Source organism: Aspergillus caelatus, assembly GCF_009193585.1.
Source record: "Aspergillus caelatus strain CBS 763.97 unplaced genomic scaffold BDV27scaffold_159, whole genome shotgun sequence".
Lineage (NCBI taxonomy): Eukaryota > Fungi > Ascomycota > Eurotiomycetes > Eurotiales > Aspergillaceae > Aspergillus > Aspergillus caelatus.
This window is the reverse complement of record NW_022475422.1, coordinates 13,933-38,268: the sequence shown is the minus strand read 5'-3', so window position 1 is coordinate 38,268 and position 24,336 is coordinate 13,933. Positions and strand designations below refer to the sequence as shown.

Below are 24,336 nucleotides of genomic sequence, written 5' to 3'. Positions count from 1 at the left end.
GCATTTTCAAACCATCTTCCCCCTCATTCATGCACCCACATTTCAGCCATCAAAGGGAAACGCGGTTCTCCTGCTGTCAATGTGCACAATCGGCAGCCTGTTTCTGGGTTCATCGAAGGCCTTGACACATGGAATAAGCATGTTCGAAAGACTTAACAAAGCTATACTTGCTTCAGTATGTTTCATTGCCTAGCCCTTGAACAAAGTCATTCGGAATTTAACGTAGTTGCTGATGCTAGATGTAGTGGGATACGTACATGCAAGCAACCGGGTCGGCTTCTATTCAAGCCCTTCAAGCTTCTCTAATCGGGCAGACATTCGGGTTGTTGTCGGGAGTATGCAACCCGACTTTGTCCCCTCCTTCAGCTTGCATCTCCGCTAACCAGAGATCAGCGACCCAAAGATCTGGACTGCACAGAGGCCTTCCATGGCTGTATAGTAGCCGTAAGTTATCTCTCGCCAGTGCGACAAATTTCGGGGATCATACAACTAATTGATTGCAGTGGGCCCGCAAGATGAAGCTGTTTCATTTGGACGAGACCCCTATAGGGCATGTGGAGACGCTGGAAGATGACAGCGAAGCCCTCAATGATACATGGAAGACCTGGGCTCGCTTGGAGGAGAAAAAGCGGTATGGCTTAGGAAACTCGCGCATCGAAATATTGGCGGAGACTGACAATGAACACTTTAATAGCATCACGCTCGCAATTCACATTCATGATGCTGAGCTGGCTAAGCTTCACCACCACGAGCCAATCCTTAGACATGCCCCCGAGAAACTGGCCCAGATTTCTGCTCCAGAGTTATTTGCCGCCCCCAACTCAAAATCTTGGAAAGCTTTGTTCACCAGGACTCAACCACCTACCCGAGACATATCGCTTTCGCCTGAAAGCGGCTCACTTCTGTGCCTAAGGATTCTGGAAAATGATTTTCAATCCTACGCTACACTTAACTCTATTGGTGCACTAGCATACGAGAACAGGGACTTCGGACCCTCGTGGCATGCAACCATGCAGAAGTGTCAGGGACTATTAATAGATTGGTACCAGAAGTATGTTACAGCCTCAAAGGTGAGCAATAAGGCTGACCATTTCTGCCTGATAATCCTTTGGCATTCTATCTTCATGCACCTCTACAGTCGATTTGATGAGCTAGAGTGTGCCTGTGGAAGAGACGGCGAAAGTGCTGCCCAGAAACAGCGAGCATATGCGACCTCCTGGGCAGCATCCGGGGACGCAGCACGCACTCTCCTCCATGCAATTCTGATCCAACAACATTTTCAGCTGCTACCTGTCGGTGCGGAGCCCGCAATCCATGTGCCAATGGCGCTATATTATTGCGGAATTGCATGGACCTGCTTCACGCGCTTTGGGTCTAAACTTAACGAGCGATCTGTCGACACTACTGAGCTCTTGGACTTTCCGGAAATGAGGTCCGTTGGGGTCAGTCAGATGAAGCTGTTCCAGGATGCCACAAGTAGTGTGCAGTGGGGAAACCCCGAATCGGCTCCTTTCTTCAGGGTCATTGATCTGCTAGGGAAAATCAGCCACTGGAAGGTGTCTGGAAGTTTCGCGAAGACCTTATTATCACTTGTGGAGGACACGCAGGATCTATTCTAACAGCCCTACGAATTTCCTCTTTTGCATTATGAGGATTTGAAAGCGTATCTGATGTTATCATGGATGCGGTACTATATATGTTGCGCGTAGAGTGTAAAGGTGTTCAGTCAATATTGATCAATTAGGGATTTGAATATATGGACAACCTTCTTGGCTGCACTATCTGGATGTATTACGTCTTCTTGCAGTCAGTACGCGATGTCAGTCGACAGATCAAGCCGTATTGCTTGGCAAACCAGAACGTCTCAACCCTCCATTCCGAGCTATCAGAGGCCCATTTAATATCGAAATGCCGAACAAGTTGGGGAATTAATTTACCCATTTCCATGATCGAGATATTCTTACCAATACACGTGCGCGATTCGTAACCAAACTGCGTCATTTAAGATGTCAGCTATATGGAAAACGAGACTTTTTCGCACGGGGGAAAAAAGAGGTACGTACCGTCATAAGGTGACGATCCATCATCTTGACTCGTACTTCGTCAGAGTCTATCCAGCGTTCAGGACGGAATTCAGCAGCATCCTCTCCAAAGACGGATTGGTCAAGGTGCATGACTGCTGGGTTGACGCCAACAATGGTTCCGGCCTGGAGATGCACGCCGCACAATGAAACCCCGGCCGCCGGGACGACTCTTTCTAGCGGGTACGAGACTCCGGGATGGCACCTCATTGCTTCTTTCATCACGGCTTGCCTGGTGGTTAAAACGATATGTGAGAAAGAGGAACATGTAGGTCCGGCGCGGACACTCGAAGACGCTGCGTGAGATAGGTGGGTAGGGCTGGCGACTTACAAGTATGGCAGCTCCAGGCACTCTGTATAAGTCACGTAGTGCGATAACTTCCCCGCCCGGTCTGCTTCGTCAATTTCGTTTTGAAGCTTCTGATACACCGATGGGTTTTTCACGAGATAGTAGACAATCGCCCGCAGCGATATCGCGGTGGTATCACTACCAGCCAGCCTACATATAATTCCCTGGGGTCAGCTATGCCATTTAGAAATAGAATCGGTCTTTGACAAACAAGTTGTTACTCAAATGATTGACCAAATCCCGATGCGACATTGGCTTGCCTTTTGTCGCCTCGCCGCGCAACCAGGAGAGAAAATCCGGTCGGTCGCCATGCTCTGCTACAGCTTGACGGTCATAATCGTCCATACATTCTTGTGTATACTGCATATGTGCACGATACATTAGATAATTATCCAATGGGCAGTGGCTAGAATGAAATACCTTTACGATCGTCCGCAAGGGATCAGGGATATCCACGAACGGCTGCCCTGCCAAGAACTTCGACACCCAGCGATTTCCCATCAGCCAGTGATGGACAACAGGTATTTGGCCGGCAAGTGCCGCATATCGTAGGGCGGAATCGATGGATTTGATCATGCCTAGTATATCCTCACGCTTTTCCATAAAGCCGAACCTCCGCTGGAAGGTAATAGCACCAATCACATCAAACGCGTACCACTGCAGCCATGTGCCTAAATCGACCGACTGGCCTTCAAGATTCCTCATGGCATCCAGAAAGATGTCGGTGCATTCATCAGCGAATGGTTCCATTGCGCGGATGGAGGACATGGAAAACTTCTGTGCAACCGGCCGTCGGAGTGCTTGATGCTGGCTGGGGTCGCGCACGGAGAACATGCTCGCCATCACAGTCTCTTCATGAAATGGACTGAACATGTCATAGAACGACGACTATTAAATGTGGCTATTAGCTCCCTACCCTATCGTCTTGCTGTGTGAACGCAAAGGGATTGAACCATGGGCGCGTAATTTACCTTCAAAAACTTGCTATTGATGCCATACACCACAGATACAGCTGCCGGGTCCGAAATATCAACTGTATTTGGCCCAGTCCGTACAGTCTTTCCGTAACGCTTGTGGAGTTCACGGTAGAAATTAGGGGCATCGCCACCAGCTAGCTTCCATGGCCGGTAAAGTGAGGAAAATCTGGCAAGGGTGGGCCCTGGAATTGACCTCAACCCCGGTTTAAACGCCGTCATAATTGATTGTATGGCATGGTAAATGAACCATAACAAGAAACAGACGGCAGAGGCCCGGGAAGGGTGCGAAAGAAAATACTGAGGAAGACTTCCAGCATTGATCGTCTGGACATCTGACTCCGACATATCGTGTGCGACTGAGGAACGGGCACTGAATGGACATTGTGGTAGACATAATCGACTAGGATATCGCTGTTATATCTCACAATCAATTCAGCTGACTATGACTATCCCCACAACCCCCGCAAGATCTGCATATTCTGCATCCATCACAGTTCCAAGCCTCAACCGTCATTTCGATCCGTGGGCGCTCATTTTGTGGGGCTTATGCACCTGATGGTCCCACCGGCAGCCGAAGGGGATTGTCACAGAACTGCCGAGGAAGCTGTAGGGTAAGCTTGGATAGGGACCGCATGCATGCCCTTGATCAACAGCATGACCAGGTGTGTTCCCGTCTGGAAGTAGTTCGCCTCGAGTATCTAGCCTAGAGGAGCAGGCTTGACAAGAGCTTACAGCTCCATATGGGTCACACCCATGACCTTCACGGTTACAGAGTGCAATGGGGGATGTAAGAGCTCCCATATAACGGATATCTGAAATTACATTATCTGAGCTAGGTTTTTAAATAAGGCTTCCGAGACATGTCTTCAGCCGATTCCTGGTACGTAGCGAGTGCAACTGCCATCATAGTATACGAGCCTCAATTCTCACACTACCCTATCCTAGAGATATTTCATCGGATTCCGGACAGTCGCTAGCCCCTCCAACTCAACCTCCACAATATCCCCGTCTTGCAACGGCTCCTTTCGGAAATAGCCCACACCTGACGGTGTTCCAGTCATGATAACGGTACCCTTTCTCAACGTAGTACCCCGCGACAAATGACTAATAATCTTCTTCACCCCGAATATCATATCCCCGGTGCTAGTCTCCTGCTTGACTACTCCGTTAACCCGGGTGCGTAACCACAGAGCTTGCGGATCGAGGATCTGCTCCGCAGAAACAATGGTATGTCCAATTGGACCAAACTTATCAAACGATTTAGCATAGCAATACTGGCCTCCCGACGCTTCTGGGACTTGGAAATTACGGGCGGAGACATCGTTGCCGGCTGTGTAGCCCAGGACATAGTCCAGTGCTGATTCCTCAGAGACATTCAGGGCATCCCTTCCAATAACCACAGTCAATTCGCCCTCATAGTCAAGGAAGGACTGAGCATCAGGGTGGATCGAGATACCCTCGAAGGGGCCTGCGAGGGCGTCGGCAGGTTTGGTGAAGACCGCTGGGTAGGTCGGGTAGGCAAGCTGGTGGTGACGTGGGTTAGTGTATGTAGTTTGTCCTTTTTGATGGAAAGGACTTACGTTAGCTTCCTTGGCGTGCTCCTTGTAGTTCAGACCGATGCAGATGATAAGAGGTGTACTCTCGATCGGCTGTAATAGCTAGAAGACGAGTGTTGGCATGCACAGGTTCAGTCAGAGAGCATCAAAAAGTGGACGTACAGTATCTACTGTGTAGTACTCCTCGGTCGGGACCAGCTTATCGAACGGACTACCATCTAGTCGCTGGACGACATACTTATCGTCCTTGGTCTCGAGCAGCTCGCCATAGTATGCTCTGCCATTGGCATGAAAGCGAGTCAACCGTTTAAAACCAGCCATTGCGATGATGCACTTCGAAGTGTTTTCCTCTCGATGCTAATTGATGAAAGGATGCAGTGGATAACTATAAAATAAGAGGTGCTCAACAGGAGTTATGTCCCACATATTATCTTTTGGCTCACTATCCACCTATGCGGCAACTATGGATAGTCCCACATACAAGCCGGACATAAGAAACAGTGCGGGCTAAAAGTCCCCACGACGAAAATGAAATGCAGCATATCACCTCGTATTTTCCGAAGTAATTCAATATCCATTATCTTACGCAATCACTATACGAGATGGCTGAATCTATGCCAAAACCTAACCGTGGCATGACGCTCGCCGACACCGTGGCCATGGGGATCAACCAGGAGTCCCAGGCGAGTTGGCTGGCGAAGCGGCATATCAGCGTGGAGAGTCGCATCAAGTTAACAAGGCTATCCCACATGCGATACCAACACCCTGACCTTGATGCGATTCACCAATTCATGATGGATTTCGGACTCCAGGTTGCGCTTCAGACAGACGATGAGGTTTGGTATAAGGGTTATGGGCCGGACCAGTATGTTTACTATGCCAAAAAGGGGCCGCGAAAATTCCTAGGCGGTGTTTTCCAGGCGGCTAGTTGGGATGATTTTGAACGGTAAGCAGTGTCATTTGTCTTCTAGTTGATGGTCAATACTGAGACAGATACTTTGAAAGGGCATCCAAGCTGTCTAGTGCAGAGCCAGTCGAGCAGCTGCACGATGCGCCAGGCGGTGGCTTTCTTGTCACAGTGACCGACCCAGAAGGGTTTCCCGTTAATGTGATCTACGGACAACAGTTGGTAGCCGACAAACCGACGTACTCACCTGAGAAGGTTGTCCTCAACTTCCCAGAGGAGAAGCCTCGAGTCAGACAGTTCAACCGCTTTGAACCTGGTCCAGCTGCCATTTACAAGGTAGAGTTGCATTAATTATCTTCTCATCATTTTATAATCTAATGTGTGACGAAGTTGGGCCATTTCGGGCTTTGTACACAAAAGTTTGAAGAGCAGCTCGAGTTCTACACTTCAAACTTCAACATAGTTCCCACCGACTTCGTCTACGTAGAAAAAGAAGGGCACCAAGTCCCGGTAACTCATGCATCTCGATTTAGACTCGGAGCCTGTTGACCACCACTCGTTCTTCCTTAGCGCCAACCCCAAGGCAGCGCATGTGCATCACAGTTCCTATGAGGTGTATGACTTCGATGCCCAGCATCTTGGACACGAGTGGCTTGTGGCGAAGGGGTACCGTCCAACTTGGGGTATCGGCCGCCATGTACTTGGGTCGCAGATATTTGATTACTGGTGGGACATTTCTGGTAATATGGTTGAACATTACGCGGATGGTGACTTGGTTAACAATGAGACCCCGATCGGATACATGCCTGCTGGGGAAGACACGTTGGCCATCTGGGGTCCGAAAGTCCCAAGGAATTTTATGGAATAGGTGGTTTGTGTTAATAGCTATTACTTTCTTTAAATAATTTATAAAGACAACAAACGAAAAATCATTTCTTTCGACTACCTAACATTGTCCCGTCACCAGAGGCGTCTTTTAATGGTAATCTATAGTGAAATCTCCTGTTGATACAAGATTATATATTTTCGGCGACTAACAGGTAGAAAATGTGAAACCGCCTCATTCTTTTTTGTTCGTTTCACAAAAGCACCCCCCTCCCCCCCAAAAAAAAGGGGAACTATAATGCCTCGGTCATTTGGGAAGCTCCAGAGGAATGACATGAATAAAATATACAGCATAGGCCCCTCAGTGGTATTAAAACATGCGGGTTGTAGATGGACCCGAAGTGGATGACCGTCGGTATAACGTTTCCGGTGGGAACTATCTTATTGTCCCGCACTTGCTACGGGTAAGTCAATTACCCACCCCCATTATTGACAACGTCCATACCATTTTTCTCGGTACTTCAATCATATCGATATATAACTAGCACCCTCCTTCGAAGCAAGGGAGAAGAAAAGGTGAATTCAAATATAACTCGAAAGGTCGTATTCCTGTGCTTTGTCCGTTACCCGATGGACAGCTACGAGCAAACCGACGTCTTAATTTGCGGCTGCGGCCCGACAGGCGCAATGCTGTCTGGATATCTGGAAAGAATGGGCATCCGTAATATTGTATTAGAGAAGGAGGCCGATATAACGACTGATCCGCGGGGTATCGCTCTTGACGACGACGGCATTCGAGCTCTGCAGGGACTGGGGCTCTATGAGCACGTTTTCACAGATATTGGATCACGTTAGTATGCACAGGCTACCAGAGGGTTCATGATATGCTGATATATTTATGTTTGCAGCCATTCCGTGGATGCGATTTGTGGGGGGCGTTCATCATGATCTGCACAGGAAGCCGTTCCTCTCATTTGATACTGCCTCGGTAAGTACTTTGTCAAGAACAATGCTCATCGCGAAGTCTGATGTTAATGAAGTTGAAGTCCGAGGGCAACACAGGACATGTGGGAGCGATGCGCCACAAGCAGCCTGTCATGGAGAGACATCTTCGCTCTGTTATTGATTCGTCGAAATTTTCAGAACTCAGGTCCAGCTGTACCTTGACATCGATCCATGAAGACGATAACTGGGTCTATGCTACCTATAGCGACTCTATTACAAAGAAAAATGGAATTCAGGCTAAATTCCTGGTTGGAGCTGACGGAAAAACCGGATACACACGGAAGCTATACTTGGAGCCAAAGGGAATTCGACTAGAATGGGCAGAGAAGTAAGCGGGTGACGGTCTCATGAATCTCATGGTATCATATTACTGACTGGATGGATATCAAGGACAAGGTACAACGAAACATGGGTTGCTCTCAATTGGAAAATACACCTTCCAACGCCAGTTACTCATCCCCAGTTTCCACTGTGGAAGTTAGGCTATTCTCCAGAAATGGTGTACGATCTCTTTTTTCCTGAGGACTTCCGCTTCCTCTGCAATGCTCGTCGGCCAGCTGTCTGTGGCCGGTTTGGGCTTCCCAGTGACCGACTATGGCGGTTCGAGTTTGTTATCGCTCCCGGGGAAGACGGGACTGAGATGGCCCAAAGGAATAAGATTAGAGAGGTGGTTGTCCCTTATATTACACACTCGGGAAGTCGGTACGGGCAAGTGTATCCAGCATCTCATCCCATGTTCAGAGCCTTCTAACAGGCCCAAAATTAGTCTGACCGAGGATGTCGAATACCCTGAGGACTGTATTGAAGTCCTTCGTTCACGACCGTTTCGCTTCTCTGCTAGAAGCTGCAACAAATGGGCTCTTGGTCGAACAATCCTCTGTGGTGATGCAGCGCATGTTTTCCCCCCGTGTACGTCAGTATCTGCGTATCCCAGCCCAAATTTAAAAGGATAGGGCGAACTAACCAAATATGATAATGCTAATTTTAGTCGGAGGTCAAGGAATCGCATCTGGGTTTAGGGATGCAATTGGCCTTGCCTGGCGTTTAGCAATTTTGTGCTCCTCGAAACATCCACTTGATCATGAGGCTATCCTCGCTGCCTGGTATAAGGAACGGAAGCAACAGCTCGACAAATCTCTCGCGGCTACAGTGCGGAATGGAGATATGGTAAATACTAAGAACTCGCTGGAGGGATTTATTCGCGACTGGTCCCTATGGTCAATGCAATTAATTCCTCAATGGAAACACTGGCTTGAGCGAGGACCCAGAGCTGAAGGCCCGACTGAGTACTCTCACACGCCAGGCCTTCCATTTCTCCCCGATTTAAATGGCGGAGCTAGCTTTTCCCAGACCTACTGCGTTGCTCTTTCCGACAAAGAGGAAATTGTTCGATTTACGGACGACGCTATCTTTGCTTCGAGCAAGACAAAACTGTTTCAGATTGTGGTTCTGTTGCCAAATCTCCAGGCGCTAAACCCGGCTCTAGAAGAACTTGTTGGAATGGACCAGGAGAGCACGAGTCTCCTGTCTTATAATGAAGCAACAATATTTGTCCCTCGCGTCTCAGTTCCAGAATCCGTGGACAGCCAAACCCCTGAGACTGTCACCGACAGGTTATACCGCTCAGCCTCCGCGGAGGAGTTCGGTCGATGCCCATTATGTCAAGGCCGTCCCACGCCGCGAGGATACAATGAAGAACTAATGTGGCAGAATATGTGTGGAAAGCGATATATTATCCTACGGCCGGACCGGTTTATTTTCGCGGCGTGCAATACAACGACAGAATTGGATATGGCTGCAAAGCAGCTGGAGAAGATGTTCTCTTGAGCCGTGAAGATTGCTGTATAGTCTTAATACTATCCTTGTTCCCCTATTGCATGATCCCACCTAGTGCATAATTTCCATATGGACTGATTTTGAGGTGATCGCCCAGACCAGTATTCTCATAAGCTCAGGTAAATCCAAGGTTCTGTAGCACTCATAGTTCCCGCATGGCATTCCTCGGGAATCGGGGAAGAATAGTACCTGATATGTTGGCCATAATTGGACCCGCGCGAGTCAATAAACAATTATAATTGACTACCGTGGCAATAAAACCAGCGTATTGTGATACATCTCAAGTGATTCCTCGACAGCCCTGGGAGCACCTCGCCCCGGAGTCGACCATCACGGGCCAACTCCGCCGAGCGTTGCAGAGACACTGGGGAGAATCCTGTCGGGGATGACAATGTAACTCCGCGTTCTTGCTACGTAGGCTTATTATTCAGCTGGGAACTCCCCCTTCATTTCTCAATCATCCATCGAGCATTTCTCTGAGAATCCTACTAGTAATATTTCAACCTGAATTAGAAGAATGTTTTTGTGGCAAATGGAGTACCGGTAAAGGTTCCACATCATCGTCCCCAGGTGGAGGTGGGATCTATGGCCCGGAGGTTTCGGAAAGGCCGTCAGAAACAACAACTTAAAAGACTCGACGAACTAACGTAAAACTTGTTGCTAGAAACGCTCAATATATAAAACACCAAAAGAAAAAAAAGAAAAAACCAACAGCCGGCAATGGAAAGAATTGACACCCATTGCCACATTGTTCCAAGCGGATGGAGGAAGTGGTGTGACAGGCATGGTTGGGACAAACCTGATGGAATGCCCGGAATTCCTGTAAGCGACTAGCCATTTCCATTGCAGATTGCGATACGGGCTAAATATAGTTCACCCTCCAGGAATGGTCTCCCGAGGCTCATATTGTGCTGATGGATAAGCTGAATATCAAGCGGTCCATACTAAGCATTACATCGCCAGGAACGCATCTGAAAGTTGGGGATGTTGACCTCGCGAGACAGGTGACCAGAGAGATGAACGATGAAATTGCAGAAACTCATCGCAGATTTCCAGATAAATTCAGCTTCTTCGCGTCTCTTCCCCTCCCAGATCCGGATGGCTCTGTCCAGGAAATTGATCGAGTGCGTGATATGGAGGGCTGTTGCGGGTTTGCTTTGATGACGAACGCAGAGGGACATTACCTCGGTGACGAGATATACAGGCCCGTATTCGAGAAGCTGAACGAGAGACCTACTGTTATCTTCATACACCCCACCCAATGTTGCTCCAAGGACCTTCCTGCCGCTGACAAGCCACTGGCGCAATACCCCACGCCTATGATCGAATATTACTTCGACACTACTCGTGCGGTTGTCAATCTTCTCTTAACACAAACGGTTTCTAAATATAAAAACCTGACCTTCCTCGTCTCTCATTGCGGTGCTACCCTGCCACCCCTGGTGGAACGGGTCGCAGCATTCTCGACTGGCTTTCTGAACGGGGGTACCAACCTTTCCAGCACAGACATCAAAGAACTTCTCAAGACACGCTTTTACTTTGACCTGGCTGGCTTTCCGTTCCCGGATCTCATTCAAGGATATCTCCGAATCGGAGATGCGGGCCGATTGCTATATGGCAGTGACTATCCATATACGCCAGGAACGGTGGTAGAAAGTCTCAGTAAGGTGATGGACGAGAATGTCACGGAGTTGTTTGAGCAGGATACTGTGGAATCTATATATTCCGGCAATGCAGAGCGACTTTTCGGGTTTTAAATTAGGGGTACATTCATAATGCACTTGAAATACATATTTTTGGGAGTCCCGCTGGAGGCTTTACTGGCAGTTCCCAACCGAATGAAGGACAATTTCCCGATGGATTGATTGGACACCCTGTGGAAATGGAAAAAAGAAACAATTTCGTCTTATCAGATTTGTGATCCCAGCCTTACAAAATGCGGTATCCCACACAACAAAATAAACTAGAACACCTATTGATATTATACTGTATTTCTTCTCTTATCGCCAGATTACTTGGAAATATCGTTTTCAAATGTTCACAAATAGCTTGGAGCCTAATAGGTTTCATTATACATTATTCTTCTAAACTAAAACACTAAGAACTCAAAAGGGAGTATTTCTTCGCAGCAAAGAAAGCGCCGATGCCCACCGCCAAACCAACACCGGCGAACTGCAGGATGGTGCGAATTCCATTGTTCATCTCACGATCCATATGGGCCTGGAATGCTTCCGTGGGGTATGCCCTAGGCCATGGCTCGTCGGGGACTGGCAAATCCAGGAATTGACAAATCTTATCCCAGCTATCCTTGCCAGTCTCGAATTCTAAAAGCCTGTCCGTTGGAATCGCCTGTCGAATTCGTGCGTTATGGTTAAGGTACGCCTGTTTCAAGACGGCATCATCATAATTGTTGTTACAGAAGATCTTCCAGACCATCTCGGATTTGCGAAAGAGCGGCCCCAGGACCGTAGAGTCCATGTAGTGCCAGAAGCGGAAAAAGGGTGTTTGCATAAATTTGAAGACCGTCGCATTGGCTGATTTGAGCCAAGAATCAGGATCCCGGATGGTGAGGATCACTTTTGCGTCTGGGTAGGCCTCCACTAAATCCTCCCAGAAGAGGCATGTGGGAACGTCAAGACAAGCGTCATATGAACCCATTAAACGATCGAATTCCTCGCGGCCGTATCGTGGCTTTTGTTTTGTGTTGAAGAAGTTGCACTCCATCGCTTCAATCCAAAGGTTGAAGTCTCGAGGGGGGTTCTTGAAACATTCGGAGCCATGGTAGGGGTTGAAGCCTAGTTTGCGGAGAGCGAGGACCATGGCTGGTCAAGGATCGACATTAGCTTTGTTGGACAGATAGAATTATCCTGTCCTCTTCGACTCACAGTTTGTCCCTGTTCTGGCCATTCCCATACACAAAATCTTCATGGGTTTTACCCTTGTGTTAGGTTCATTGTCGATCAGTCGTGCCATCATAAGAAACTGAAGCCGCTTGTGCACAAAAAAAACCCGACGTTTGATTGCTTGCAGAAGCTAATAGAATCGATCAAAGTGTCAAATTATCAATGTTGATTGAGCAGGAAATGCAAACAATATATCAGCAGCAGCAGCAGCTCAGCTCAGCTCGGTTATTAAATTGGCGTGGTTCAGTTGAACTGAAGTCTATTACCCACTCCGGACTACGTAACCGGTCCAGCTGGTTATTGTAGTGATCTACTAAACTTACCGATTCTGGGTTAGCCGTGTGATCGATCATATCCTTTATAGATCAAGGTTTTAATAGAAGGGCTTAAGCTTCGACATCCCTAGTCACCTGATAGCCCGTCCCGGTCAACGAAAAATGGTGTTTTGCCGTGGATTTTGCCTCTACGAAGTACTTTACTGGTGGTGATTAGAGAATTCATAAGTCCTCAGATTACTCCTCACTAACAGGCAACATACTAAACTCGCCCTCTTTCTCCGTAACCCGTGTTGTAGCAATTCTTTAAGATCTTATACTCTGGCATCTCCTAGCCCCTCACCGGTTGATCGCTAAGTCGCCTCCCAAGTAGGCCTAGCCTCAAGCATGATACCAGCCACATGGCCCAATACAAAATAGCGATGGCAAAAGGCGGCCACTGGATCTGATGCAAAACACTGGGATCACCAACGAAACAGCTCCCCGAAGATCAGTGGGGATCTAACCATTTCATTCGTTATAGTTAGCAACTATCAACTTAAATCAAAGCTTCGGTCGCAAAGTTTCCGCTTCTGCCTTGAGAGATGCCACGATACATTGAGATGCTTGTTGACCCTGCTCGATTGCTCCATCAACGAATCCCCTCCACCCGTCTGCCCAGTCGGCACTGGCAAAGATAACCCTCCCATGGGGCTTCTGGAGCCCTTGGAGGTAGGCGGACGCACATCCAGGCCCCCAACAAGCCCAACCTCCTTTCGCATAAGGATCATTCACCCAGTCGTGAGTTACGTACCCTTCGACGTCGGCGGATGGATAAATATCCTTCCGGAAGCGATCAATAATATAATGGTGGTTTTGCTTATCATCAAAGCGTCTATTATATCCGAACCCAATGCACCAAGTACCGGATGGTTCTGATCCCTGAGTGCCGTTGTGGTCGGAGAACGCAAAAACATAGGCAGAGTCGGTAGAATCGGCCGTTGCAAACCATCCTGGCTCTGCTGCTTTGAGCTTGAAGTGGATTTTTGCGCCCTTATTGATATGTCCTTTCGTCATCGCAGACTGTCTAATGGAAGATACTGGAGGGTCGAAACTCACATCCTCTAAACAGTTCCTGCTGAACATTAGCTTCAAGTCACCCGAAGGGAGAAGGTTCCATGGAAGAGTGATTATACAAAGGAATAGTAGAAACCGCGTATTTTGCTTTGATGTGTTGCCCAAGACTGGTGGTGATCCTGACTCCCAACTTATTCTGCGTGACTTCCTTCACAGTGGCCCGGAAAAGCATATGGCCCGTGTAGTCTGCTAAAACTGCTCGCGCAAACGAAGTCATGCCCCCATTCCCGATCTTGTAGACTCCAGCTAGCTCGAACACCCCCGCCATGCTGTGTCCACCTAAGGCGTACCACCGGAGTGCTTCGGTAAATGCGATATCTTTCCCAGGTGCACTACCGAAAGTGTTCGTGTTTGATTCGAACAAATCTTTCTCCCAATCTGAAAACCCATGAAGACTGTCTAATCGGTCTTTCACTGACCAATGATCATATTTCATCCACAATGCAGGTCGCCTGAATAGATCATGAGGGTAAGGCATGAGCTGTCGACTGCTGCGCCCTTCGACAGTGAAGAAGGACTGCGCAATGCGCTCCAGAATATCACTGGCATCGTCCGTAGATATTTCTCGGGGGGGTGCCGTTCCCTGTTTGAACATCTGCTTGGTAGGTGCAGCAGTGCCGGCCGAAGTCTTCAAATTGACATGTAGTCCGTATCGGCGAAGCTCGCTATAGAGGTGAGGTTGCGCCCAATGAACCCAAGTTCCTCCCATCTCCAGCTCTTCGCCTAGCGCTCGTGCCGTCCATGTACGACCACCGATCCGATCTCTTGCCTCTAATAATAGCACCTTCAAATCGTGTCTCTGACTCAATTCTCGTGCTGCAATGAGACCAGTGAACCCGGCCCCTATTACCACCACGTCATAGCGGTCATCGATAACTGGCGAGCTTTCCTGCACAGCGTCAGTTTCGAGGCCACACGTACTCCCCTTTGGAGTCCATAGAAAGCCTTCATTCGAGGATGGCGCCATTTTGGGAGAACGTTAATTTGAACTGAACGTGGAATAAATCTGGGGGATGTATCAATTGTCAGGAATGCTGGCGCCACCTTGCACATTTATATTACAGAAATTCCCAGTGGGTTTTAAGTATAATGTACTAGTAATGCCCTCTACATAGTGATGGGTAACTGACCTTGCGGAGCACATCAAATAGGAAATTTAGTGCGTTTGGTGCCGGGCTATGGGTACCGACCAATCGCGTTTGGCCCTCGTACTACAATATCAAATCAGGAAGTTGACCAAACACATCTCACTACACACCACTGCATGTTCCAGCTTCCCCAGCCATGTCTACAGTAATACATTCGTGACTCGAGCTATCAAAGTCTGCTCATTGGCCTCCCCCCGCATTTCCATGCAACCCCATAGGTGTTTGAGGAAAAGGTGATCGTGCTGCCTCGTGGGATCATGAAAGTATCGCCACGTCGAACGGTTTCTGTGTGGCCAGTTGCATCTTTCAATGTGATTTCTCCTAGACCCATGTGAATATCTTGTGGAATGTCTTTGCCAGGTAAATCTCACCTTCTATCACCACTCCAATTTCATCATAGTCATACCTCGGAGGGGTTGCTTCCGGTCCTTTCTCTATCCGAAACCAGGATCCGCTAATGGGACTGGTTGCCTTATCACTTTCAGCTCCCAGGTAGTCGGCTTTGATCATTGTAATCAGACCATTGAATTGCAGTCCTTTTCATCGGGGCCTGCCTACCGAAGAAAACATGAGGCATTCCGCCAAAGTTTGGTATCTTGAAGACATCTGTTCTGCTTCTGACTCGAAATGCCATTGTCTAGTCGGTGAGAATTTTGAAAACTTTGCAACTTGTTCATTGAATCCAGTTTGTTGGCTTTGCTGCTTGCTCCATAAACCTCTACTTATATTACAAAGAAAGATGCTAAACCAATCGCTATCAAACAGGAACTCGGCTCCACCTTTGATAGTTGGAAGGCCAATCGCGTTTCTGCGTGTTTTCCTTCCTAGTTGGGTAAAGTGCGTATTTCCTGCCTGCCGAACCACTGCGAACATGGCTCTCCACAACCAGCTTGACAACCGTTCAATGTGAAAGAAAAATCTATGTATTTATGGGAAGCACCAAATCGTCACATAAGGTTCTACCAAAGAAGGTCATGCTTACCTGTCCGACACTCGATATTTTTGAGTTGCAATACACTTTGAATATTGTCCCAAGTATTATCATGGAGGGATTTATAGAATCTCATACCACCTGGAAGAATGATGGCGTGGTCTTGCACCGTGCTTTGCACGAAGACCCTAGCAGCTATCGATCTTCATATTCCAGGGAAGATAAGATCGGAAATTGTCATAGGTCCAACAGTGGCGGCGATCTGGAAGGTTAAGCATCGCCCATGTCACATCGCAGCAGAAATGAGTAGAGTGGCTGGAAATGTACCTGAGGTTCGTATCGTAAACTATTTAATTATTGGTGCGGCAGCGTTTGTAACGGGCGCAATTCCGTATCTAAAGCTTATCTTCCCCGCATGGAAGATAACCAGGCCCGCATAAACCCCAGACGTTGGGAAATCCCGGTTTTCCTAGTCTACATACATCCAAAGGAACCTAGGAAGTGAAGCCCATCAGGACGACATGGAAATATCCACACAGACTAGCAGGAAATGCCCCTTACCGCCCAAAAGGCGGTCCAAGTCACGTTGTGAGCTGTTCCCTGTGAAGATCTCGGTTCAAAGCTAACCAGTTGAAGCGGGATGTCAGCGTTGCAAGCAGCGGGTAGGTCCTTCCCTCACGAACCGGGGGCAGAGGATAGACATGATCTAACAAAATGTAGCGCATCAAATGCGATGAGAAGGTACCCTTTTGTGGTCCGTGTATGAAAAGGGGGTTTAGCTGCCCGGGGTACCAACAACCGATGAAATGGCGTTACTTGGATGGATCTGGACAATCCACGCAGAAGCCTGGCGTGGAGGCAGACGGCAAACATTCTTCAGAGGACGGCATTGATACATTTACTCAATCCGACAGCTTCAAGGTTATCCAAAAACCTCGCGAATCAGCATCGAGTATCACCCCCACCACCTCTGAGACGTCAGTAGATACCAATGAAGGACAAAGACACAACGGCCATGATATTACCACGGAGTCACATGAACTCGATCACATAATTGACGATGGTTACAGCAGCTCGAGCTGCCTTTTCTCCCAGAACTTCTTGAATGATCTGGCTACAGAAGACATCTGGAACGTGGGCAACGACATCATGGAGTCATTGCCAGCGAACAGTATATTGGATGCAGAATGCCTGTACCCTTTGTTCAAGCCAGTCGATGACAAGTCCATTATCCTTTCAACCCATTACTTTTCCAATGTCTGCCCAATAAATTCCTGTTTTGATTCACACTTGAACCCCCTTCGCTCTGTCATCGCAGACTTGATGAACTCCTCCCAGCTGGTCTTCCACCTTGTCATGATGACATCAGCCTCTCATCTCTGTCACCAGCAAAACGAGATGATTTCCGTGGCACGACAGCACCGACGAGATGTCATCTCACATCTGATAAACAACAGAAACGTAACTGAAAAGGGGAGATTTGAAGCTATTCTGGGCAGTGTTTTATTGGGTATGACATCTGCTTGGCATGATTCAAGTGCGCTCGGGATATCACATATTCACACTGCTCGTGCGCTTTTTCAAGAGTCAATAACCGGGCCCAAGGCGTCGAGCGATCCTCAGTCCACATCTTTTTTGGTCGGGATCATGGCTTATTGGGAAGCTATGGTATCAATTATTACCCCACAGAGTCCATGTTCTCTTGACTACCTTATGCCATTCTGCGAGCAAGGAAGTCATGATACACTGATTTTTCCGAATCCGTGGACTGGGGCCTCGACCACCATATTTATTTACGCCGCCCAAGTGAACACTCTTTGTCGCCAAAACCGCCTTACAAAGTACCTGTCTACCTCGATACATTCTACCGATGTTCGTGAAAGTATCTTTCATGAGCAGTCCACGAAGGCAAGTGAGCTGGAGGCAAAGGTCTTGCAGTATTCTCCACCCATATCCAGTCGCATTGGAGATGCAGACGATCGGTTTACACCCGTGTCGCACTTTCAATGTCTGGCACAAATATATCGATTCTCTGTCCTAGTTCAGTTATATCTCACGTTTCCAAACCTGTTGGAAAAGTCAAACACAACAATGTCAACTCTCAATACGGAATCATCATATGGAACGATCCAACGATTGCCTAATGAGACTGTGGTAGGGTTGGCTGTCAACATCCTGAATCTTATATCATCAGTTCCGGAATCATCCGGTATCAAAGTGCTCTTAACGGTACCACTTATAATTGCCGGAAGTGCTCTACAGAAAGTCCAAGGTCATAATAAAGACATCGGTATTCAAGGTCATGCGACTACTTTCAGTATCGAAAAAGAGATTTTGTCTTTGCACTGCTCAGATTCCATGATCCTTCACTGGCGGTCTCTTGTGCGACACAAATTGAAAGTGCTACATGAATGTATTGGCCTTGACCCAATCCTCCGAGCTTTGCAGATCCTTGAAGCAGTTTGGCTCAGATCGGACCTTTCTGTTTCAAACAAAACGAATGCTTCTACTCAAGTATTAATCCATTGGTTGGATGTCATGGTTGAGGAGCGACTAGAATCAATCTTTGGCTAGTGTACCACTTACCAGTTGTGTAATACTATATTACGTATACAATGTATCAACTGGGTTAGCCTCTAAGCCTAATATCTGTAAAGCTTCATTTACTAAGGGAAATATCGAAATAAAGCCCACCAAATAGGCTACCAAGCCAGCTCGGCCTTACCACAACCCTCGAGCTTGGCACAGAAGTCAATCTCATCATCCAAAGACGTTGACTTCATCGTCTTTCTCATACTAGGCCATATCTCTCTACCCTTGGATTCTTCCTCCTCGCGATGGGCAACCAAATTCTGTTTGACAAGTTTTTGAAAGTAAAGAACGCCCTAGGAAGGGACGGTTAGCCAACCGCTCGAAGTCGACATTCGTCTCTGAGATTTACCTTCTCGTTGAACGGCTGTAGCACACCGTTAACGTAAACCCCTGCATTCAAGTTTCTCTGTGCCCCGTTACAAAGATTCTTGTCTTCATTTTCAACCTGTTTGAAGAAGTCATCTAGCTCCTTGAAGGTTTTTTCGGATGCATCTTTATGCCGAAATACCTCGTATTGCATCGATGTCGTCGTCGCAGACGTTGGCACTACCCGCATGATGTAGAAATAATGCGATCTACAGCAATCATTTACTATGATAAGTACCGAAGGTGGAAAAAAGAGAAGCCCTTACGTCATTGTAACCGAGGCGTTCGGGAAAAAGAAAGTTGGGGCAACTTTCGTATCTGACTCGTAGCCTGGTTTGTCTTTCACATAATGCTGGATTTGCCCTCCCTGGGTTTGGACATCATAGGTGGTCAGATCCGATATGGCCGCAATGCCAGGATGCGCAACACCGCAATGGTAGCACTTGGGCTTGATCAGTCACGAGAACACTGATCAAGGTCCATGCAGTGTTCGAGTCCATACCTCGTTATAATTATCGACCAATGTCTTCCAGTTATAATTACCTGGCATATCCCATGTATGATCAAATTCATATTCGGCCATGTTGAAATCCTGCAGTCGGTCCTGGGTGTCAGCTCCCAGAAAGTCTTCATTCCAGGGGGTGGTAGGAGCTTCGTTAGCGTCAAGATTGACCCAAACAAGGCCCCTCTGATCAACATGGACATGTACAGAAAATAAACCATTTTTATCTTTTTCAAAACCAGACACATCATCGAAACGAGGGGCTTTTGCGAGTTTTCCGTTCAGCCCGTAGGACCAACCTGTAGCAGATGATGAGACTCATTGAACAAGTGCCGTGGAACTGCAAGAGCTACCATGGTATTTGCAAGCCAGGATATTTACCGATCCAGAATCAGAAGTAACGACTGGAAAGGCACGGTGTCGGCAAACATTATGAAATCCTCGCAGGTTACCCTGGCGATCAAGACAGAGAAAAAAGGGGAAGCCGGCCTCCTCGTATCTAATGAAGTCCCCTGGCTTGGAAAAACGCGATCGATGTGTGACTAGCAACCACTTCTTGGAAAAGACTGCTCGTCGTTCAAGTTGATAAAGTGGGCTTGAATGATACCATGATGCCGGAAGAGCCCGAGTCTCGGAGCTCTTCTCCTGGGATTTTTCAGATTTGTCAGAGGAGGAAAGAATTCGGAACATGATGGCTATGACTGTCTTTGGGGGGATACTAGAATTCTACGAACTATCGTAACCCTTAAGTAGGTGTATTAAATTAATAGAGAGTTGGTTGGACATATCTAGGATTTGGTTCCGATTCGTTCGTGTTTTATTGACGTTTGGGGTCTAGGGCTATGGTCAAGCTTTCTTATGGTCGACGAATCGGCAAGAGAACCCCCACGAGCGCGGAATTAGTTCAGCGATGGGGTTTGCTCATGGGCAATGAAATGCTGTGTATTTCTAAAGATTGCCTCGCCTTCGGAAAACTGTCTTCACAATCTCATCGATCATGGAGCCCGAAATGTTACCAAAGGACAAGGCAGAAGACAAATTTGGCGAGGCCGAACCAGACCAAGGGATCGGGCAAATCGATCATGTCAAAGTGAGTCTATCCATATCACATCTACTCTGTGACCACTGGTTAGAACTAGATAAATGCAGCATAAATTTGGGAAGTTGTCAATGCTCTCTCTGAGTGTCTCTCTGATGGCCACTTGGGAGGCGTTATGCAGGTAATCTTCAAGACTAGAAATTTATCCAAGCACACCAAGACGCTCACACATGTTGTAGCACTATGGTAACCGGTCTGGTCAGCGGGGGCCCACCTGCGCTACTATATGGCTTTATAAGTTGGACAATGATCCCTTGTTGAACTATATCTGAACTAATAACTCATCAGTTACCTTCTTTGGGTCACTAGCAACTGCAGCGTCCCTTGCGGAATTGGTATCCATGTGAGACATCCCTGAAAAGTTATCTTTGAGAAAGAGAAGAGAAGGCAAAGAAAGAACGAAATTTTGTCCCGGGATCCTTGCTCATAGTCTCAAACAGGTTCCCCACTGCAGGAGGCCAGTATCACTTCATCAGCAAGATGGCTCCACTGCGCATTGGGAAAGGCCTAAGCTGGGCTGTCGGCTGGATCAGTGAGATGCAACCCTCAGTTCTTGTCCTGTCATGGGGCTAATGCTTTACCTAGCCACTTTCGGATGGATCGCCGTTGCAGCAAGTGCTCCTTTTCTATCTGGTACAATGATCCAGGGTTTGTTAGTCTTGAATTACGACGATTATGTGTTCCAGAGGTGGCATGGTACATTGATATTCTGGGTAATATTGGTAATTTCGGCGATTGTTAACATTCAGGGAAGTCGTGTGCTTCCCTTAGTTGAAAATCTCTCGCTGGGGTTCCATGTGGTAGCATTCATAATTGTTCTTGTCGTGATATGTGTGGTATCGCCCACAAAGCACGTACCAGAGTTTGTATTCGTGGACACTATTAACAATTCAGGCTGGGGAAGTAATAGTATCGCCTGGTGTGTGGGCATGCTGTCTAGCTGCTATGTCGTTGTTGGTATGTGCTCAGCAACCTGCCCATGGCATTCTGATCTCATTGACTCCAAATCCTAGGATACGATGGAGCTATTCACCTTTGCGAAGAAATGAAAAGTCCCAGGACAGATATTCCTATCGCAATGATCGGCACTATACTAATAAATGGAACGATGGGGCTTGGGTTCCTGGTAGCCATCTTGTTTTGCATGGGCGATCTCAATTCTGCCCTTAACACAACAACCGGCTTTCCCATAATTGGGATATTCTATAATATCACTCGAAACAGTCGCTCTGCGACAGCATTATGCAGCACTGTAGTCATAATGGCTGGGCTAGCATCAATCCCGTTATTGACTTCAGCTAGTCGGATGGTTTGGGTTCTTGCAAGAGACAAGGGTAAGAACAACATATGACCGTAAAGGAAGTCATCACTAACAGTGCGTCCTATCAGCATTCCCTGCTAGTAGTTGGCTATCGAGAATCGATGAGAGCCGGCAAGTTCCCACAATTGCCGTTACATTTACATCTTTCCTTTTAGGGCTGTTGGGTCTTATCAATATCGGTTCCACCTCGGCTTTCAATGCCATAGTATCGTTGGCGGTGTTTGGGCTTGAGATATCATATCTCATACCAATATGCCTTCTGCTCTATCAGCGAGTGATGTCCCCTGAAAGTATTTCTCCCGGTCCATGGTCCATGGGACGTTATGGAATAGGGGTCAATGTCCTGTCAATTGGCTTTCTTGTCTTTACTTGCATATTCTTACTGTTTCCGCCATATCAGCCTGTTACGGCGGCAAATATGAACTACGCATCCTTAGTTTTTGGCGCTGTCTGTATTTTCAGTGGCGTATATTGGCTATGCAAAGGTCGGTGGGTGTACGAGGGTCCTGTTCTTCCGCAGTTCGAAGATTAGTTTCGAGTTACCTCAGGTTCTGTATCGATACTATTATCTATATTTTCCACATCCTCGTACTTGGACCTCTTGAAACTATGGGTCGTGGGGAAATGCTTTCTGTTTGCTTGTTGTTTAAACTGTCACTAGTTCTATAATCTGATTTATAATTTCAGAAGAGAAGCCAGATATATGATATAATAAAGTTCACCAATCACCTTTTCCCTACCGCCCTTTATGATGTATTAGCTGTTTTATCCTACGGATTATAAGTATTAGTTGAGTTTATTACTGACAGTATGATTTGGGCAGTTAATGGGCTGGGTATATTCCTCTGAAATAATGCACTTTAATCAGTGGCAATGCAAGTTCATCAATGGATACCTACTCTTAGACAAGAGAATCCCACAAGATGCATCATATCGGTAAGGTTCAAGCCCAGACTATCTGCCAGAAGTCAACAACAAAATCACCCCCTTCCCCTAAAAGCTCTTGAAACGACTCAGTTTCACCAATCTGGCCGATAGAGGAGATGATAAACATTGTCACCAGTGTCCTCAATTCATTCCGACCAGTAACAAGACGGGGTGTGTGAGCGTATGTGAACCGAACCAGCTCAATAATATCTGGAACATTGGCCGCAGACAACTTGAATCCCTTCAAAGTTTGCTTCAGTTTATCGAGTACCAGTTGAGAGAGTGACTCAATACCATATTTATCGGCCAGGACATATAAACTTGCATGTCCTAAGAAGACAGGGGTGAAATCCTCATTTAACTCGGTGTTTCCCCTCGGAGTGAATGTCTTTTTTGACGCCATTTCATGGGCATACAGGCTGAAATTGACAGTCGAAAACTTTCCACGAAGATGTCGGCTCCATATACTTTTCTCTCGATACGGCAATTCGTGCCCACCAAGGGCAGGCGCCATAACAGGATCTCGTGGACCAGGGCTTTGCCCACCACCTTGCTGTTGATTCCCAGACATACAACAACCTTGAAAACCACACCGATGGCTACCACCGGTATTACTATGCGGTGGCGGGTGGTCCTGTGACAGCTGCTCAATTGGCTGGTCTTCAATTGGCGGTTCTTGAGGTAGCTGTACTTCAATTGGTGTGTCTGGAGATAGCGGTTCTTCAATTGGCGTGTCTGGAGATGGCGGTACTTCAATTTGCGGTTCTTGAGATAGTGGTTCTTCAATTGACAGGTCTTCAGGTGGTGGTACTTCAACTAGCGCCTGCCCACCACCTTGATAATTACCAATTTGACTAGCATCTTTTAGTGAATCCTCTCTGTGTTGGGGGTAACTTCCATTGCTTCCATTAAAAAGCTCAAGGCAGTTGTTGTTGTTCTTCTTCTTGTCCTTCTTGCTCTTGGGGTGACTGCCTGGACTGGCCCAGCCACAGGTGTCTTGTGGATTTTCTGTAGTGTTGTCGAGTATGTTTGAGAGCCTGTATGAGCACGATGGTGGTGTATAGTCTCGAAGGTAAGCGTATTCGGTGAATCGAACAAAGGTGTCTTCGTCAACGTCAGGCCATTCGACACGTCGGACTTTCGCCTCAATCATTTCACCATTCATGAGGGTGTGCAAAGTCGGTGAAAGGTCTGCCAGGGGGCCAGAATGCACAATCAAGTCCTTTCTGTTAGGGCCAACGCTGAAGGTGAAGAGTGGTGATGAAATATATCTACATACAACATTGAGTCAGCGCCAATTACCTTTCCGTTATAAGAGTGAGACTTGCTGTCCAAATGCTCCTTCCATTGTGAATAGTGATAGAGGTCGCTTATTTGGCTCGTGAGCTTGCTGAACTTGTTGCTTTAAGAGAAATTTCGGGTGTTTTATTTATTCAAGGGTACTGGATGCGACTCGTGATTCTTCGTCAAGGAGGGGATGTAAGGGGTGGAATGTACCATTGAGAGCTAATAATGTATGTTCAAGCTAAGTATGATGCTTGAGGATATAACCTCTCGAAAAGAATATTCAAGTATAGTCAATTATCACTCTCATTGACCGGTGCGGGGCTGTTCTGCAGT

General features: G+C 47.3%; 13 protein-coding genes across 13 annotated transcripts; 6 read left to right on the top strand and 7 right to left on the bottom strand.

Annotated features, from left to right (window-relative positions):
- The first annotated feature begins 1,145 nt into the window (after positions 1-1,145).
- Positions 1,146-1,679, top strand: BDV27DRAFT_132387 (uncharacterized protein). The gene has a single exon (XM_032067866.1). It carries the CDS (start codon positions 1,323-1,325, stop codon positions 1,617-1,619), a length of 297 nt encoding a protein of 98 aa, XP_031924953.1. The 5' UTR covers positions 1,146-1,322; the 3' UTR covers positions 1,620-1,679.
- A 112-nt stretch (positions 1,680-1,791) lies between these two features.
- BDV27DRAFT_147473 (cytochrome P450) lies at positions 1,792-3,752 on the bottom strand (the record flags this gene model as incomplete). The annotated part of the gene is made up of 6 exons (XM_032070747.1): positions 1,792-1,992; positions 2,064-2,313; positions 2,413-2,580; positions 2,642-2,790; positions 2,851-3,318; positions 3,402-3,752. 6 exons carry the CDS (start codon positions 3,750-3,752, stop codon positions 1,792-1,794), a joined length of 1,587 nt encoding a protein of 528 aa, XP_031924952.1.
- A 596-nt stretch (positions 3,753-4,348) lies between these two features.
- BDV27DRAFT_160295 (uncharacterized protein) lies at positions 4,349-5,284 on the bottom strand (the record flags this gene model as incomplete). The annotated part of the gene is made up of 3 exons (XM_032073006.1): positions 4,349-4,930; positions 4,988-5,065; positions 5,126-5,284. The coding sequence occupies 3 exons, from the start codon at positions 5,282-5,284 to the stop codon at positions 4,349-4,351; spliced, it is 819 nt and encodes a 272-aa protein (XP_031924951.1).
- A 281-nt stretch (positions 5,285-5,565) lies between these two features.
- Positions 5,566-6,738, top strand: BDV27DRAFT_160294 (2,4,5-trihydroxytoluene oxygenase; the record flags this gene model as incomplete). Its single annotated transcript, XM_032073005.1, has 4 exons — positions 5,566-5,909; positions 5,969-6,206; positions 6,261-6,380; positions 6,454-6,738. 4 exons carry the CDS (start codon positions 5,566-5,568, stop codon positions 6,736-6,738), a joined length of 987 nt encoding a protein of 328 aa, XP_031924950.1.
- A 587-nt stretch (positions 6,739-7,325) lies between these two features.
- BDV27DRAFT_166541 (monooxygenase) lies at positions 7,326-9,527 on the top strand (the record flags this gene model as incomplete). Its single annotated transcript, XM_032074215.1, has 6 exons — positions 7,326-7,545; positions 7,604-7,683; positions 7,742-8,028; positions 8,091-8,408; positions 8,467-8,609; positions 8,689-9,527. The coding sequence occupies 6 exons, from the start codon at positions 7,326-7,328 to the stop codon at positions 9,525-9,527; spliced, it is 1,887 nt and encodes a 628-aa protein (XP_031924949.1).
- A 729-nt stretch (positions 9,528-10,256) lies between these two features.
- On the top strand, positions 10,257-11,293 carry BDV27DRAFT_147469 (amidohydrolase family protein; the record flags this gene model as incomplete). Its single annotated transcript, XM_032070746.1, has 2 exons — positions 10,257-10,358; positions 10,421-11,293. 2 exons carry the CDS (start codon positions 10,257-10,259, stop codon positions 11,291-11,293), a joined length of 975 nt encoding a protein of 324 aa, XP_031924948.1.
- Positions 11,294-11,566: 273 nt separating this feature from the next.
- On the bottom strand, positions 11,567-12,509 carry BDV27DRAFT_166538 (sulfotransferase family protein; the record flags this gene model as incomplete). The annotated part of the gene is made up of 3 exons (XM_032074214.1): positions 11,567-11,592; positions 11,744-12,358; positions 12,422-12,509. 3 exons carry the CDS (start codon positions 12,507-12,509, stop codon positions 11,567-11,569), a joined length of 729 nt encoding a protein of 242 aa, XP_031924947.1.
- A 748-nt stretch (positions 12,510-13,257) lies between these two features.
- BDV27DRAFT_166537 (flavin monoamine oxidase family protein) lies at positions 13,258-14,797 on the bottom strand (the record flags this gene model as incomplete). The annotated part of the gene is made up of 3 exons (XM_032074213.1): positions 13,258-13,828; positions 13,890-13,966; positions 14,027-14,797. 3 exons carry the CDS (start codon positions 14,795-14,797, stop codon positions 13,258-13,260), a joined length of 1,419 nt encoding a protein of 472 aa, XP_031924946.1.
- Positions 14,798-15,147: 350 nt separating this feature from the next.
- Positions 15,148-15,954, bottom strand: BDV27DRAFT_147466 (uncharacterized protein; the record flags this gene model as incomplete). Its single annotated transcript, XM_032070745.1, has 4 exons — positions 15,148-15,299; positions 15,350-15,478; positions 15,537-15,599; positions 15,942-15,954. 4 exons carry the CDS (start codon positions 15,952-15,954, stop codon positions 15,148-15,150), a joined length of 357 nt encoding a protein of 118 aa, XP_031924945.1.
- A 476-nt stretch (positions 15,955-16,430) lies between these two features.
- On the top strand, positions 16,431-18,483 carry BDV27DRAFT_166536 (Zn(II)2Cys6 transcription factor; the record flags this gene model as incomplete). Its single annotated transcript, XM_032074212.1, has 2 exons — positions 16,431-16,511; positions 16,630-18,483. The coding sequence occupies 2 exons, from the start codon at positions 16,431-16,433 to the stop codon at positions 18,481-18,483; spliced, it is 1,935 nt and encodes a 644-aa protein (XP_031924944.1).
- A 128-nt stretch (positions 18,484-18,611) lies between these two features.
- Positions 18,612-20,059, bottom strand: BDV27DRAFT_147464 (aromatic ring-hydroxylating oxygenase subunit alpha; the record flags this gene model as incomplete). The annotated part of the gene is made up of 5 exons (XM_032070744.1): positions 18,612-18,794; positions 18,851-19,076; positions 19,134-19,309; positions 19,370-19,668; positions 19,723-20,059. 5 exons carry the CDS (start codon positions 20,057-20,059, stop codon positions 18,612-18,614), a joined length of 1,221 nt encoding a protein of 406 aa, XP_031924943.1.
- A 307-nt stretch (positions 20,060-20,366) lies between these two features.
- BDV27DRAFT_147463 (amino acid/polyamine transporter I) lies at positions 20,367-22,321 on the top strand (the record flags this gene model as incomplete). The annotated part of the gene is made up of 7 exons (XM_032070743.1): positions 20,367-20,459; positions 20,648-20,666; positions 20,757-20,811; positions 20,909-21,000; positions 21,054-21,425; positions 21,482-21,802; positions 21,858-22,321. 7 exons carry the CDS (start codon positions 20,367-20,369, stop codon positions 22,319-22,321), a joined length of 1,416 nt encoding a protein of 471 aa, XP_031924942.1.
- Positions 22,322-22,732: 411 nt separating this feature from the next.
- Positions 22,733-24,064, bottom strand: BDV27DRAFT_166535 (uncharacterized protein; the record flags this gene model as incomplete). The annotated part of the gene is made up of 2 exons (XM_032074211.1): positions 22,733-23,987; positions 24,045-24,064. The coding sequence occupies 2 exons, from the start codon at positions 24,062-24,064 to the stop codon at positions 22,733-22,735; spliced, it is 1,275 nt and encodes a 424-aa protein (XP_031924941.1).
- Between the last annotated feature and the right edge of the window lie 272 nt (positions 24,065-24,336).

Coding starts and splice junctions, on each gene's coding strand:
- BDV27DRAFT_132387 (XM_032067866.1), top strand. CDS start 1,323: ATGGCGCTATATTATTGCGGAATTGCATGGACCTGCTTCACGCGCTTT.